This window comes from Rosa chinensis, chromosome 2, assembly GCF_002994745.2.
Source record: "Rosa chinensis cultivar Old Blush chromosome 2, RchiOBHm-V2, whole genome shotgun sequence".
NCBI classification, from domain to species: domain Eukaryota; kingdom Viridiplantae; phylum Streptophyta; class Magnoliopsida; order Rosales; family Rosaceae; genus Rosa; species Rosa chinensis.
The window spans coordinates 84,135,354-84,151,692 of record NC_037089.1 but is presented as its reverse complement, the minus strand read 5'-3'; the positions used below and the strand labels follow the sequence as shown (position 1 = coordinate 84,151,692).

The window sequence follows — 16,339 nt, the reverse complement described above, 5'->3', positions numbered from 1 at the left end:
TCAATTTTAATCGGATTCTATTACCTTTTTGGTACCTTGCAACTCCCTATTTAAAGGCTCCTATTATCAATAACATACACAATTCCATTCTCCCACAATAGTTTGGTTATGAGCTCCCATTACCTTTTAATTCTTTGTTATTTGAAGAATTGTCTTACACAATGGAGTGTGAAAGGCGAACATCGACCCAAACATACTTCATAAGACTTAATTTCTCTTTCGTAGAATGATGAACTTTTACTTCTGATGGTCAAGAGTCAAATTCAAAGCGAGACTTATGGCAGGACTGGTAAAAATGTGCCGTTGGTGTTTCTCACGAGAGATTACTGTGCCGCAAAGGTATTTTCTACGAAGAAGTTGTCCATGCCGTGTCCATGGTAGTTTCTTCTTCTTCACTCCCAATTGATCATCTTACTCTGTTAAGGAAGACCGCAATATAGAAAACATAGCGAAGAACGTTCTTACGTTACAGGCCTATAAATAGCAATGCAAATATGAGGCTTTTGCAACATAACTATAGCTAGCTAATAGAGCAATGGCATCAAAATCTAATATTTTTGTCTTCACTATCACTCTCCTCCTCGCCATTCTTACTCTCCTCTCTTATGCAACTGCTTCTCATCCCCACAACAATAGCTCTTCCCCATTTGAGTTCCTTGAGCATCTCAAGGGTTGTCACAAGGGTGATAAGGTCAAAGGCATCAATGACCTCAAGAAATATCTTGAAAAGTACGGTTACTTGAACTACAGGAACCAGAGTCATTCAAGCGACGATGATTTCGACGACCCTTTGGAGGACGCCGTGAAGACTTACCAGATCAATTACCAACTCAAGGCCACCGGAACATTGGACGGCAAAACAGTGTCAAAGATGATGACGCCTCGTTGTGGCGTGCCGGATATCATCAATGGCACCTCGTCCATGCGATCAGCCAAGAAAAGGCACCACCATGGTATCTAGCTATTTCATCTTATTAGACAATTACTTTGTCCTCTTACTTTCTAACGTGTTATCAGTAGAACAAACACTACTGTATACTATTATACAATAATATACCCAAAATGATATGTACAATTACCATTTCTCCTAATGGTAATTGAATTTTAAAATCAAAATTAAAGCCATACACAGTAATTCTCTTGAATTAAGACTTGAACATTACGTTTAACGAATTTAAGTATTCGATATTGTTTTACAGGTTCAATTCATAGCACTGCTCACTACTCATTTTTCCGGGGAAATCCAAAATGGCCTTCCTCAAAATACCATCTCACTTACGGTTTTCTCCCCAACACCCCATCCGAAGCCATGGGCGCTGTAGCACGGGCTTTTGCAACATGGGCTGGAAACACTCACTTCACGTTCAGCCAGTCCCAAAGTTACGAGAATGCGGATTTGAAGATTAGTTTTCATAAGGGTGATCATGGAGACCGGAATTCATTTGATGGCCCGGGTGGGGTCCTAGCCCATGCTTTTAGCCCGTCGGATGGAAGATTCCACTACGACGCAGATGAGACTTGGTCTGTGGGTGCTACTCCAGGTGCTATGGACTTGGAGAGTGTGGCTTTGCATGAAATAGGGCACCTTCTGGGACTTGGACATAGCTCAGTGGAGGGAGCTATCATGGCCCCCGTTATTCCCTCGGGAGTGGCTCGAATAAGTTTGACTGGGGACGATGTTCAAGGAATAAGGGCTTTATACAACGTCTGAGGACCTTCCTTTATCAAATAAGGTACATGAATACCCTGTGTTGAGATTTTTCAGATTAAAAAATAATGAAGAAAGTTGTATGCATGAAGAGCCAATCCTTAGGCAAATTTTGTTACATTTTCTTCTGATCGAGTTGGGGTGGTGAGATGTGCCTCCCCCTTTGTTTTGTGCATTTTATTTCCACCTCAAGTTCGTTTGTGTTAGTCTTCTTCTTGTTCGCGGTATTGGTTTTGGTACGTACCCCAGCTCGTATTGTTCTTCTTCTCTAATTAATAAAACGTAGTGATAAGGAAATGTTTGTACTTTTTATTCCTCTGGTATACATCATCGATCTATCAGCAAAAAGAAGAAGAAAAAAAGTTCTACATTCACCGATAAAGTTAACAGTAAAAATCAGAAAAAATACCATCGTTGATGATAATCAGACTAAATATTGTGCTGAAATTTAATTGTATTAAAAACCGTATCATCAATTAATCTATTGGAGAAAACAGATGTGATGGTATTGATAATTAATCAAATAATCAGTAAAAAATCTGTACGTGCATGTTTAACTTCAAAAGAAGAAAGGCTCAAAAGAAGAAAGGCACTTATGCATGTAAGTGAACATCCATCGGAAATGTCAGATGACTAGAATATTATAGTGATCTCTCGTCCAGATTATCTCATACTGCAAACTCATCCATATGGAAATTGGTTTTATATATAGAGGGGGGATTTGGTATTTGAACATTTTGTGCATCAATAATGATCTATCGACAGTGAATGTTTCCGCATCGAAGCTAGTTTCGTCTTCAAAATTCTATGCTTTAACGGCTTAAACCTAACTGCTAACAGAAGCCTAACTGATAAAGAATGTTGCCAAATGTTAAGCTCAACATGTTCTGGCGAGAACCTTTTTATATTATTTCTGCTTGTTAAGCTGAACAGCTCTATATGCATGACGTACGTACACCAATTCTATAGAAAAACGTAATTGATCACACCATCTCTTTACATGTACACATCAATACTATTGCATGCCTATAAATTCCATTGCGAATGTGAGGCTTCTGCAACATACATACTCTTAATTCGGAGCAATGGCACCAAAATCTGATATTTCTCTTTTCAAAGTGACTCTCCTCCTCCTCCTCGCCCTCTTTTCTTTCCTCTCTAATGCAACGGCAAACTCATCTCCGTTTGAGTTCCTTGAGCATCTTAAGGGCTGTCAACAAGGTGACAAGGTCAAGGGCATCAATGACCTCAAGAAGTACCTTCACAACTTCGGTTACTTGAACTACAAGAACTACATTCATTCTGATGACGATGATTTCGACGAGCTCTTGGAGGAAGCCGTCAAGACTTACCAGCTCAACTTCCACCTCAAGTCCACCGGAACGTTGGACGACAAAACCATATCACAGATGATGATGCCTCGTTGTGGTGTGCCCGATATCGTCAATGGCACCACATCCATGCGATCAACCCAGAAGCACCGGCACGGTAGGTGTTTCATCGTGAAAGTTAGATTATCATCTTAATTTTACAGAGTTTATTAGTAGTGTTTTTCCAGTTGGTTGCTGATCAAGAAAACATTACCGTACTCGTAGGTACATCAAAATTATTATCTTAATTTTACAGAATTTATTAGTAATGTTTTTCCAGTTGATTGCTGACCAAGAAAACATTACTGTACTCGTAGGTACATCAAAATTGTTAAAAGCATGCATACATTAATTCTCTTGAATTAAGACTTGATCATTACGTACGTACGTCTAACGAATTTAAGTCCCCGATATTGTTTTACAGGTTCAATTCATACCACTGTTCACTACTCATTTCCTAATGGAAAACCAAAATGGCCTTCCTCTAAATACCATCTGTCATACGCTTTCTTCCCCGGCACCCCATCCCAAGCCACGGGTGCTATCGCACAGGCTTTCGCAACATGGGCTAGAAGCACTCACTTCAAGTTCAGTCAGGCCCAAAATTACCAGAATGCAGATGTCAAGATTAGTTTTCACCGAGGTAATCATGGAGACGGGCGTAATTTTGATGGGCCAGGCGGAGTGCTGGCCCATGCTTTTTACCCTACGGATGGAAGATTCCACTTCGACGCAGCTGAGAATTGGTCTGTGGGTGCTAAGCCAGGTGCCTATGACTTGGAGAGTGTTGCTTTGCACGAAATAGGGCACCTTCTGGGACTTGGACATAGCTCAGTGAAGGGAGCTATCATGTCAGCAACCATCTCCCCGGGAGTGACTCTTAAAAGTTTGCATGGGGACGATATTCAAGGAATAAAAGCTTTATACAACGTTTGAGGATGAGTGGTAGTGCTCGATCAAATAATTCAAAGCATTGTTAATGAATTGTATAACCTTCTACTGATTATGTTCCCCCAAAGGCAACTTTTAATTTTTCTTATTATCAAATAATGTACCTGTGTGCTGTGTATAACATTGAATGAATAAAAGTTGAATGAGGATCCTAGATTCACTACTAATTAGAAAAAGAGAAATTTTAAATACACACCCCAAAATACTTAATACACATCTCTATTATTTTATATTTCAAATCAGATTTTATAGGTAGATTAAATGACCAAAATAGACATCTATGTATAAGAATAAAAATAATAATAATCATATATTCCTTATATGATTCTATAATGGGGAAATTACTGGTCACTCCCTGTACTTTTAGGACGTCGACAGTTCAGTCCCTGCTATCCTAATTTCGACAAGTTACTCCTCAGACTTTCAAATCTCACACAATTTGGTCCAAAATGACTATTTTGCCCCTCCCTTCCTCTTTTTGTTTTTTATTTTTCTCTCCTCTCCCCTCCTTTCTTCTAAAATTCATAATTAATTCATACGAACTCCGATATTTACGTTCCATATATGTACGAGATCATATCGATGAGCTCCACAACTTTTATGAAGAAAGTTTTTCCAAATTTTGTATGTATAAAAAGTCAATTTTCACGACCGCTCCAAATAACATTGGTTTCGAAAATCCACTTTCTTCTAAAATTCATAATTAATTCATACAAACTCTGATTTTTGCGTTCCATATATGCACAAGATTGTATCAACGAGCTCTACAACTTTCATGAAGAAAGTTGTTCCAAATTTTGTACGTATAAAAAGTCATTTTCACTACCCCCCCTAAATAACGTTCGTTTCGAAAATCTCCTTTCTTCTAAAATTCATAATTAATTCATACAAACTCCGATTTTTGCGTTCCATATATGTAGGAGATCGTATCGATGAGCTCTACAAATTTTATGAAGGAAGTTTTTTCAAATTTTGTATGTATAAACAGTCAATTTTCACGACCCCCCCTAAATAACGTTCATTTCAAAAATCTCCTTTTTTCTAAAATTCATAATTAATTCATACGAACTCCGATATTTGCGTTCCATATATGTACGAGATCGTATTGATGATCTCTACAATTTTTATGAAGAAAGTTTTTCCAAATTTTGTATGTATAAATAGTCAATTTTCACGACCCCCCCCCTAAATAACGTTCATTTCGAAACTAAAATTGATACGAAACCGAATTTCTCGTACAACTACTTATGAAATAGTCTCAATATTCATAATTCAAATATTTGATATTTCTTGGGTTGAAATGTGCATAATGAGAGAGAGTGTGTGTGTGTGTTATTTTGTGGTTGGGGGGGTCGTGAAAATTGACTGTTTATACATACAAAATTTGAAAAAACTTCCTTCATAAAATTTGTAGAGCTCATCGATACGATCTCGTACATATATAGAACGCAAAAATCGGAGTTTGTATGAATTAATTATGAATTTTAGAAGAAAGGAGATTTTCGAAACGAACGTTATTTATGGGGGTAGTGAAAATGACTTTTTATACGTACAAAATTTGGAACAACTTTCTTCATGAAAGTTGTAGAGCTCATTGATACAATCTTGTGCATATATGGAACGCAAAAATCAGAGTTTGTATGAATTAATTATGAATTTTAGAAGAAAGTGGATTTTCAAAACGAATGTTATTTGGAGTGGTCGTGAAAATTGACTTTTTATACATACAAAATTTGAAAAAACTTCCTTCATAAAATTCGTAGAGCTCATCGATACGATCTCGTACATATATGGAACGCAAAAATCCGATTTTGTATGAATTAATTATGAATTTTAGAAGAAAGGAGATTTTCGAAACGAACGTTACTTAGGGGGTAGTGAAAATGACTTTTTATATACAAAATTTGGAACAACTTTCTTCATGAAAGTTGTAGAGCTCATTGATACAATCTTGTGCATATATGGAACGCAAAAATCAGAGTTTGTATGAATTAATTATGAATTTTAGAAGAAAGTGGATTTTCAAAACGAATGTTATTTGGAGCGGTCGTGAAAATTGACTTTTTATACATACAAAATTTGGAAAAACTTTCTTCATAAAAGTTGTGGAGCTCATCGATACGATCTCGTACATATATGGAACGCAAATATCGGAGTTCGTATGAATTAATTATGAATTTTAGAAGAAAGAAGGGGAGAGGAGAGAAAAATAAAAAACAAAAAGAGGAAGGGAGGGGCAAAATAGTCATTTTGGACCAAATTGTGTGAGATTTGAAAGTCTGAGGAGTAACTTGTCGAAATTAGGATAGCAGGGACTGAACTGTCGACTCCCTAAAAGTACAGGGAGTGACCAGTAATTTCCCCTTCTATAATTATAAAGAGAAGTTTTAAATACACACCCTTAATAACTTAATACACACTCCTTACTCAATACACATACCATTTAATTTCTCATTCTAACATTTTACTAAATACACAACCCAAATTACCTAAAATATCCTTAAACTTAAAAATCATGAAATACATTATTATTTAACATTTGATTAGTATATATAATTGACCATATTAATTACTTGTGTTAGTGTTATTGGGAAATCTATAAAAATTCATTATTGTTCCATTCAAAGTTCAAATAGATGCTTAGAAACAAGTTTTGTATTATTTGAGTTCTCATCCACCAAACACCTTATTGATCAAGTATAAAATTTTGAGTCGAATATTCAACCAAAACTGTATCAGTAGTTTCTCCACAATGGCGGAACTACGAAGTTGTCATTGGATGGTCAAACACATTAACAATTACAAAGTTTTATATATGTGATGTTTTATATTAGATAAGAAATTGTCTAATCATGACTTTTAGATAAAAAAAATGAACTAAAAAGTGGGAGTAAAGCGATATGTTTTAAAAACATTTAATGCTATTGATTTCGAAATTCTAAATTACTTGGTATCTCACCCCATTTAATTACAATTCATTTAAGAAAAATTTAAATTAGATGGTTTCAAACTTTATTCTTGTTTTAAATGAGGATGCCATGTATAGAAATTCATTGTGTTTTTAATTATAGAATAATATAAGGAACATATGATTTTTTTTTTTTTTTAATACATAAATTTCTATTTTGGTCATTTAACCTACCTATAAAATCTGATTTAAAATATAAAATAATAGGGATGTGTATTAAGTAGTTTGGGATGTGTATTTAAAATTTCACAATACATTTCTATACATGCATCCTCATTTAAAACAACAATAAAGCTAGAAACCATCTAATTTAAATTTTCCTTAAATAAATGTAATTAAATAGGGTGAGAAACCATATAATTTAGAATTTCAAAATCAATGACATTAAATATTTTTAAAATAAATCGCTTTACTTCCACTTTTAGTCCTTTTTTTTTCCTTCTAAAAGTTATGATTAGTCAATTTATTATCTAATATAAAACATCAGAGGTATGTAATTGTTAATTTGTTAAAACATCAGAGGTATAAAACTTTGTAATTGTTAATTTGTTTGACCATCCAATGACAATTTCTTAGTTCCTCCATGGTAGATAAACTACTTATACAGTTTTGGTTGAATGTTCGACTCAAAATTTTATACTTGATCAATATGGTGTTTGGTGGATGAGAACTCTTATAATACAAAACCTGTTTCTAACACAATTAATTAATATGGTCAATTATAAAACACTAATGTGTTAATAGGGTCCGGATCCTGGGACACCTTATTTTACACAAGTTTTTACACCTCTTTTGACCCATTAGATCTAGCTAAATTCAATGGTCTTGATTAAATTCACTCACTGTGTGGAAATGACATGGAATTAAAAAAAAATCATCAACCAAAAAATAAGAAAATTTAAATTAAACTTTTCTATAAATAAAAATCAAAACAAAAGCTTAAGAAAGAGCATCATCTTCTCCGGGCAAAAAAAAGAAAAATCAAAACCATACTCAGATGATCTGAGATTCTTAGAGGATATGCAATGCTATATAGTGGGCATTGATTTCAATGCAACTCACGTTCTCCTCTCTAATTGATAGTCTATTCTATCACAATTCACCTCATTCACACCCTCCGTAAAGCAATGTTTTTGGGTTAAGATTTCTTATAATTGTCATCATCACCAAGTAGGCAAGCAACTAATATCACGTCGTACAACAAATATTATGGGTTCATGACAATATCCCACATTAACCCTAACTGATTTTCCCCCAATTACAATTATTAGATCATCAAATTCAAGCCCCAATCCTTTATTTGACGCACCAGCCCCTTCATCAAATGATTCTATTCACTCAAAAACCCTAATTTTTAAGTTCCACTCAATCCAAACCCATGTCACCGGCGTTTGTTGTCTTCTCCGGTTCTTCCTTTTCCTTTTCTTTTTCTCAAGAACATAAGTCTGTTCTTCTCGTTGTATTCTTTTTTTATCAAGAAGAACTTCATTAATAATGAACTGCTTACAACGAGTTTTAAGCAACATTTCATAAGCCTGTTCTTCTCATTGTATTCTTGAAACTTTATTTTGATTTATGTTTAGAAAATGACTGTTTGAATTTATATATTTTTTGGTTGAGAAAAAAAAATTAATTCCATGTCATTTGCCACATCATCCGAGAAATTAATCAAGACCATTAAACTTAGCTAAATCTAATGGCTAAAAAGAAGTGTAAAAAATTGTGTAAAATAAGGTGTCCCATGATCCGGACCCGTGTTAATATATACTAATCAAATTAAATAGTAGCCTTAATGTAGTTAAATAATAGTGTATTTCATGGTTTTTTAGGTTAAAGATATTTTAGGTAATTTAGGTTGTGTATTTAGTAAAATATTATAATGAGAAATTAAATGGTAGGTGTATTGAGTAAGGAGTGTGTATTAAGTAATGAAGGGTGTGTATTTAAAACTTCTCTTCGAAAAAATGATCATAAGACATATGTTTTAATATAAAGTAAAGAGGTCGAGGCTTTCTCTCTCTTTCACCTAAATCCTTTTTTTTCCTTTTTTTAAAGAGAATCAAAGGATTTCAGTTCTACTCTCATAATTAATGACTTGAATCCATGACCACAATTTTAGCTAGTGGGTGCTCTAACTACTGAACGATAAGTTCAAATATAGTTGGTCTATCCTATGTGCCACTGTGACTCGTCCACGAAACCTTGTTCTGGCTATTATTATGTGGCAGCGGGTGGGTATGTAATGACCTTCTTGACATACGCTATTATCAATGGAATTACCATTATTTAAAAAAAAAATGATCATATCTCTGGTCGGCACAAGGACAGAACAAGTGGGGAATTTAGCTTGTGTTGCCAAATTATTCTTTAAGTTCATTTTTGTTTTCTTTTGTTATTCTAACCAATGTTTTAAAACGCTGAAGGCGTACCCGAGGCGTTTTCGGGAGAGCCTTGCAGCCTTGAGGCATAAGGCGTAAGCCTTACGTATAAATCACCTATATTCATGTAATTTCTACTCTTATACAAACCACATTATGATTCAACCAAAAGAACATTACTAATTGTCATTCACTCACAATAAATGAAGTACTAGAAGCATATGATTCAACAAAATTACCAACATAAAATGAAATCAAGGATTTAAAGTTCAAACACCAAAGATCAAGAAAGTTCTAACACCAAAGATCAAGAACAAATGTTGAAATCTACTTCATGCTTGGAAATCATCATCCTCATCAACTAGAATATCACCATCCAAACTATCACTAATAGTAGTACTAGAACTCATTGTTACCTGCATTATAACATAGCATCACTAACCGAGCAGCATATCAACTAAATCATGCAATCTGCCATAAATCACAACATCACAACATCTCAATGACCACAATATAATTACATGCATTCATGAGTAAAATGAAAAAGGATGGTAAGTGATACCTGATTGAATATCACCTTACAATTACCAACTCACACCAAAATTATAGAACTTGAATTTTCTTCACATCCAACTAAGGAACCGAATTTACCTGAAGCCCATAGGTTATTGCGTCCCTCACAACATTCTGATATCAAAGTACACAAATAAATACCCAAAAATGAAAACAACGTACACATATACATACATAAATGTTTGTGTGTAAATTAGGCAGACATAAACTCGTTAGGTCAGAAGTGAGACTAATAGTTATGGAATTGAAGAGTATGAACAATAATCTGAAGTACTGGCACATATATACATCCTATAAGCTGCCTCTTCATCACACTTTCATTCCCTCTTTGAACTTCTTGCATGATCTACCCACTCGGACCAAGAAACCTATCCTCATTTAGAATCACCAATCCGTTTGCAAATAGCAAGCAAATAATTAATAATCCTCCATTACTCACTCAATCCCACAGAAGCATTGTCCTCAAAACCCAAACACAAGCATAGCACCAATTCAAAACACAAACAAACAAAAGAAAAGCCTGAAATTCGCCAAAAGAAAAGGAAAATGTGCTAAAAGGAACACCCATCACCAAAAGATAAGGAGTAAGCAGAACACGTTAATGGGGTTTTGAGGACAATGCTTAATCTGCAAAAATTTACAGTAACCCACAAACTATTGCAACCAAATTAATGGGGTTGCTGGACATATATGATTGTCTAGACAGGAACAACTCAAACCCAAATAAATATAGATAGGAAATCGGGAATCATACCTTCAGAAGTTCAAATCGCCTGTTGCAAATCGACCTCCAATAAAGCTCAAGTTGACTGCTGCGCAATTGAAATTGAACTCCAATCAATTCCAATGAAATCGAACTCTGGGTTAGGATCGAATTTACCTTTTGGAACAGAGGGGCAGAGGGCTGAAATCGGATCTCCAACACCCCAGTCGCGACCTAGATAGCCTTTAAACCCAATCTGTTTCAAAACGACGTCACTTCTCATTTTTTTTCTGCGCGTACGCCTATAGCGCTTTAGAGGACGCCTCACCAGCGTCGTCACCTAACCCCTGAAACACACTCACTTTCAGGCCGGAAAATCGCTTTTTGCGCCTCAGGCAGCTTTTTAATTCCTTGATTCTAACACATAATTATTTTTATTTTCAAAAGGAAAAAAATTCTTACCTCACTTAGTTCTGTGTCTACTAGCAACCACATGATATGTTTCAAGGGGGAATTTTTTTTTTTTAGAAACCTTGAACAAAACAAGGGAAATTTATTGAAAGAAAAAGAAAAATTGTACATCAAGATGGGCAGGGGGAAGACAACAACCAGACATGTCTCTACAAGAACAACTAAAGAACTACAAACTAGCTAAAATGAAAATTAGTAAGACCTAAACGGTCTCGAGCACAAAAAGAAATTGCAAATAGTGGAATCAAATCCCACCAAATCATATCAGACAAAGAATCACCAAAATTATCTAAAGCATCAGCAACTTGATTGCCCTCTCTATAAATGTGTGAAGAACGAAAGTGCATTTTTGTGTGAAGAACAAAAGGGGGAATTTATCTTGTGTTGCCAAATTATTCTTTAAGTTCATTTTTGTTTTCTTTTGTTATTCTAACAAATAATTATTTTTATTTTCAAAAGGAAAAAAATCCTTACGTCAGTTAGTTCTGTGTCTGCCAGCAACCACATAATATGTTTCAGTTAGGGCTGTCACTCTGTCGGTTCGAATTGGTTATAGGTATTACCAACTTTAAAATCAAAACTTTCAGTTTCAATATTGAGTTACCAATTACCAACCAAACTTTTCGGTTTTTAATCATATCTACCAAATTCGATATTTCGGTTTCGGTATTACCAATTTTAGAACAATTAATTCTTTGTAATATAAATTAGAATGAACAATATTAGGTTTTTCATTTTTATAGTCGTAAACTTTGTATTCATCTACTTATTAGAGCTTTCTTTTGTACATATGAGATCAAGTTTTAGCCATTTTCAATAAAACTAGGTTATTTAACCATATTTGACCAGGTTACTTAAAATACATGTATTATTGATGTAGTATATGTTTTTTTGAAAGGGATTGATGTAGTATATGTAGTAATGTTCATACTATTATGAAAATTTTTATGTTTACTTCTTAGTATACATATATGTATATTGAAAACTATAGTATATAAAGCTAATATTTAGATAATCGGTATATTCGGTATTTACCAAAACCAGCCAACCAACTTTTTCAGTAATTTTCAATTTCGGCCTTATCGGTTTCAATTACCAAAAAGTCGATTTACCAAACCTAAAACATAGGTTGGTATTTGTTGAGAATATTATGTAATTAGTTGAGAATATTATGTAATTAAGAATAGATTTCTTGTATCTTTAGGAAATCATGTACATGAGGATTATGGCTTTATCTGTATCCCTAGATTATAGGAATTCCTTGTTGATCAAGGTTGTATATCTGTATATATTGGTGATTATCAATAGAAGGAAAATTAATTCAGTCACAATCATAATTCTTTTATGGTATCAGAGCAGGCAACGTCCTGACTCTTCTTTCTTCTGCAAAATTCTTTTGCAGCGTTTATCCTTCTTCGTTTTCCCTAACTCTTCATGGCTGGAGATGATATATTTTCTGAAACTCCCAATGGTGGCAGCGGCACCTCCTCTGATGAATATGCAAATCCGCTATTCCTCCATCATTCAGACCATCCCGGTCTCATCCTTGTCTCCAAGAAATTGACAAGAGACAATTACAACTCATGGTGTCGCGCCATGAGGATCTCCTTGAGTGCAAAGAATAAGACCGGATTCATCACTGGGGAAATCAAAGAACCATCTGCAATCAAGAAACCAGAGGAGCATGCTCTATGGCAGCGATGCAACGACATGGTCTTGTCCTGGATTCTCAATTCTCTTGAACCAGACCTTGCTGATTCGGTCCTCTCCTGCACAACACCTCATGCAATTTGGGAAGACCTTAGGGAATGCTTAGCCTTGGGAAACGCCCCACGTATCTTCCAGGTTCAAAGGGACATCTACAAGATTGAACAAGGCCAATTGTCAATCGCTGCTTATTATACCAAGTTGAAAGCACTTTGGGATGAACTTGCCTCATACAATACAGTGGAGAATTGTACTTGTGGGGCACAGAATGACCGCACCAAACTCATGCAATTCCTTTTGGGCTTGAATGAATCGTATGCAGGTACTCGTGGTCAAATTTTGCTAATGAATCCATTACCTTCTGTGAGACAGGTCTATGCTTCAGTAACTCAGGAAGAGAAGCAGTGAGAACTTGGTGTTGCTGCCCTTGCTCCATCCAATGTAGCAGCAATGGCCATTCGTAACAATCCTAGGCCAGGATTGATACCTCGTTACAATCCTGGCAATCAAGGCAGCAGTTCTAGCAATTGCACTCCAGTTGAATGCACCTATTGTAACAAATTTTATCATACTAAGGAGACTTGTCATAGGAAACATGGCTTTCCACCTGGTCATCGGCTCTATAAACGCAATCGACAACAAGGAAATCGACCTCCACCACACAATGATGCCTCTGCTAATCATGTTGATTGCACACCTTCATTTAAGGAGCTGCAAGTGACACTTCCCAACCTGACTGAAGATCAATACACTCAGGTTATTGCTGCATTGAATCCGAAGCCACCAACTCCTCAGGCTAATGCCGCTTCTGCTACAGAGTTTGCTTCAGGTTTGTCTATAGTGGATCCTAATCGATGGATAATCGATAATTGAGCAACTCACCACATTATTAATGCACCACATCTTTTTACTAGCCACAAGAATGCATCTTTTCCTTCTGTTTCTTTGCCTAGTGGAGCCAAGGCAAACATCACTATGAAAGGGTCAATTACTATTAATAATGCAGTTTTGCGGGATGTGCTTTGTGTTCCCTCATTCGATGTCAATTTGATGTCTGTTGGACGCACTATAGATGATTTGCACTGTTCAGTAACCTTTTTCCCTTCTTGGTGTATTTTGCAGGATTTGGCTACGAGGATGATGATTGGTGTGGGTAAGTGACATGGAAATTTATACTATCTTGTGGCGTTGTCTTCCTCAATTCCTACCACACATCCCTTTGTCGGTCACATCACCATACCATCTGATCTCTGGCATCGCCGCTTGGGACACCCTTCTCCTGCTCGTTTACAATTTCTAGCCAAGAATTCTCTTTCTTTTGATTTTGATTCTAGTCATAAATGTACGGTTTGTCCTTTAGCTAAACAGACCCGCCAACCTTTTCCTTCTAGTTCAATAAAAACTTCTTGATGTTTTTCCCTTATTCATTGTGATATTTGGGGACGTCATAAGACGCCTTCTCTTAATGGTGCTCATTATTTTTTTACTATAGTGGATGATTTTTCTCGTTTTACATGGGTTTTTCTCATGCATCACAAAAGTGAGACGCAGCGTTTACTTCGACATTTTTTTGCCTATGTTAAACCTCAATTTAATACCCATGTTCAGCAATTTCGTTCCAATAATGGTGCTGAATTCCTTTCTTTACGCAACTTCTTTCAAGATCAAGGAGTCATTTTTCAGCATTCTTGCGTTTACACATCTCAACAAAATGGTGTTGTTGAGCGCAAGCACCGACACCTCCTAGAAGTTGCTCGAGCTCTTCGTTTTCAATCTCATTTGCCTCTTCAATTTTGGGGTGAATGTCTTCTCACCACTGCCTACACCATTAATAGGCTGCCCACTCTTTTACTTCACCAGAAAACTCCTTTTGAGGTACTTTATCATACACCTCCTGATTATTCTCGAAAGCGTGTTTTTGGCTGTATCGCTTTTGCCACTTCTGTCACTCCTTCCTCAAAATTTTCTCCACGTGCTCGATCATAAATGCATTTTCCTTGGATATCCGATTGGTCAGAAAGCATATAAGTTATATAATCTTGAAACCAAAAAGATTTTTACAAATCGTGATGTTATTTTTTTGGAGGATACTTTCCATTTTCAATCCTCTTCTCAAGGGATTTCGTCATCTTCTCCTTCTTCCTTCTTACTTCCTGTTCCAATCCTTGATAGCACCACCTCACACCGACCACATCCACCACCTCCAGCTCTAGAACCTGCGTCGCCCAGGATTGATACCTGGTCGCAATCCCCGCCCAGGATTGATACCTCGTCGCAATCCCCGCCCAGGATTGATACCTTGTTACAATCCTCTAGCTCCCCTCCTTCCTCTCCTCTTTTGTTCGACACGGATACTGCTGTATGTCCTCCACCCTATTGACCAACCTGTTGTTCCCCTCGACCAACCTGCCATTGCACCTCATCCTTTGACCGACCACGATCCTATCCTTGCTCCTCGACGCTCACAACGCCCACATGTTCCTAATGTCCATCTCAAGGACTACGTCTGATCGCAAGTGATTTTGCCTCCACACCCTTCGTCATCTCCTCTGCCTAATCCTCTCAAAGGTACATGCTATCCTCTATGCAATTTCATCTCCTATCAGCGTTATTCACCGCTGCACCTATCCTATGTTGCTGCTATTAGTAGGGATGAGGAGCTTACCTCTTATGCTCAAGCTGCTTCTGATCCTAAATGGCAAACCGCCATGGATGCTGAGCTTGCCACTCTTGTTGCCAATAACACTTGGACTCTTGTTCCTCTTCCTCCTGGCAAACGCCCTATTGCATGTAGGTGGGTATACCGGATTAAACGTCAGCCAAATGGTTCTATTGAGCGTTATAAAGCTCGTCTGGTGGCCAAGGGTTTTACACAGGCTGCAGGCATTGATTACCATGATACTTTTTCCCCCACTGCCAAAATGATTACTGTCCGTTGTGTTCTTGCTCTTGCAGCCTGTCAGGCCTGGTCCCTTCACCAACTTGACGTTAATAATGCTTTTCTTAATGGGGATCTCCATGAAGAGCTGTACATGTCACCTCCTCCTGGTCTTCGGCGACAGGGGGAGAATTATGTTTGTCGCCTCAACAAGTCCTTGTATGGTTTGAAATAGGCATCACGACAATGGTTTGCTAAATTTACTAAGGCGATACTTTCTGCTGGATTCACTCAATCAAAGGCCGACTATTCTCTCTTCATTCAGAAGGTTGGTAATTCCCTTACAGTATTGTTGATTTATGTTGATGATATTCTCATCACTGGGAATGATCTGGACTCTATTAAGGCTCTTAAACAGTTTCTACATACCCGCTTTAGAATTAAAGACTTGGGTGATCTTAAGTATTTCCTTGGGATTGAAATTGCTCGTTCAGGAAAAGATATATATTTGTCCCAAAGGAAGTATGCATTGGAAATTATCAAGGATACCGGTTTTTTGGGTGCCAAATCTGTTGAGTTTCCAATGGAAGAAACAAAATTGTCAAATAAGGAAGACTTGCTTAAGGATCCGG

The 16,339-nt window shown here is 36.5% G+C and overlaps 3 protein-coding genes across 3 annotated transcripts; all 3 read left to right on the top strand.

Annotated features, from left to right (window-relative positions):
- The first annotated feature begins 535 nt into the window (after positions 1 to 535).
- Positions 536 to 1,939, top strand: LOC112186469 (metalloendoproteinase 3-MMP). Its single transcript, XM_024324913.2, has 2 exons — positions 536 to 953; positions 1,200 to 1,939. Exons 1-2 carry the CDS (start codon positions 536 to 538, stop codon positions 1,709 to 1,711), a joined length of 930 nt encoding a protein of 309 aa, XP_024180681.1. The 3' UTR covers positions 1,712 to 1,939.
- An 821-nt stretch (positions 1,940 to 2,760) lies between these two features.
- On the top strand, positions 2,761 to 4,196 carry LOC112186030 (metalloendoproteinase 3-MMP). The gene is made up of 2 exons (XM_040515222.1): positions 2,761 to 3,196; positions 3,503 to 4,196. The coding sequence occupies exons 1-2, from the start codon at positions 2,794 to 2,796 to the stop codon at positions 4,012 to 4,014; spliced, it is 915 nt and encodes a 304-aa protein (XP_040371156.1). The 5' UTR covers positions 2,761 to 2,793; the 3' UTR covers positions 4,015 to 4,196.
- An 8,360-nt stretch (positions 4,197 to 12,556) lies between these two features.
- On the top strand, positions 12,557 to 13,237 carry LOC112185252. Its single transcript, XM_024323500.1, has one exon. The coding sequence runs from the start codon at positions 12,557 to 12,559 to the stop codon at positions 13,235 to 13,237; it is 681 nt and encodes a 226-aa protein (XP_024179268.1).
- The last annotated feature ends 3,102 nt before the right edge of the window (positions 13,238 to 16,339 follow it).

Excerpts from the sequence above, each read along its gene's own strand:
- LOC112186469 (XM_024324913.2), top strand. The coding sequence starts at position 536 with ATGGCATCAAAATCTAATATTTTTGTCTTCACTATCACTCTCCTCCTC. Across the intron at positions 954-1,199 it reads CAAGAAAAGGCACCACCATG|GTTCAATTCATAGCACTGCT; the intron begins GTATCTAGCTAT and ends ATTGTTTTACAG.
- LOC112186030 (XM_040515222.1), top strand. The coding sequence starts at position 2,794 with ATGGCACCAAAATCTGATATTTCTCTTTTCAAAGTGACTCTCCTCCTC. Across the intron at positions 3,197-3,502 it reads AACCCAGAAGCACCGGCACG|GTTCAATTCATACCACTGTT; the intron begins GTAGGTGTTTCA and ends ATTGTTTTACAG.
- LOC112185252 (XM_024323500.1), top strand. The coding sequence starts at position 12,557 with ATGGCTGGAGATGATATATTTTCTGAAACTCCCAATGGTGGCAGCGGC.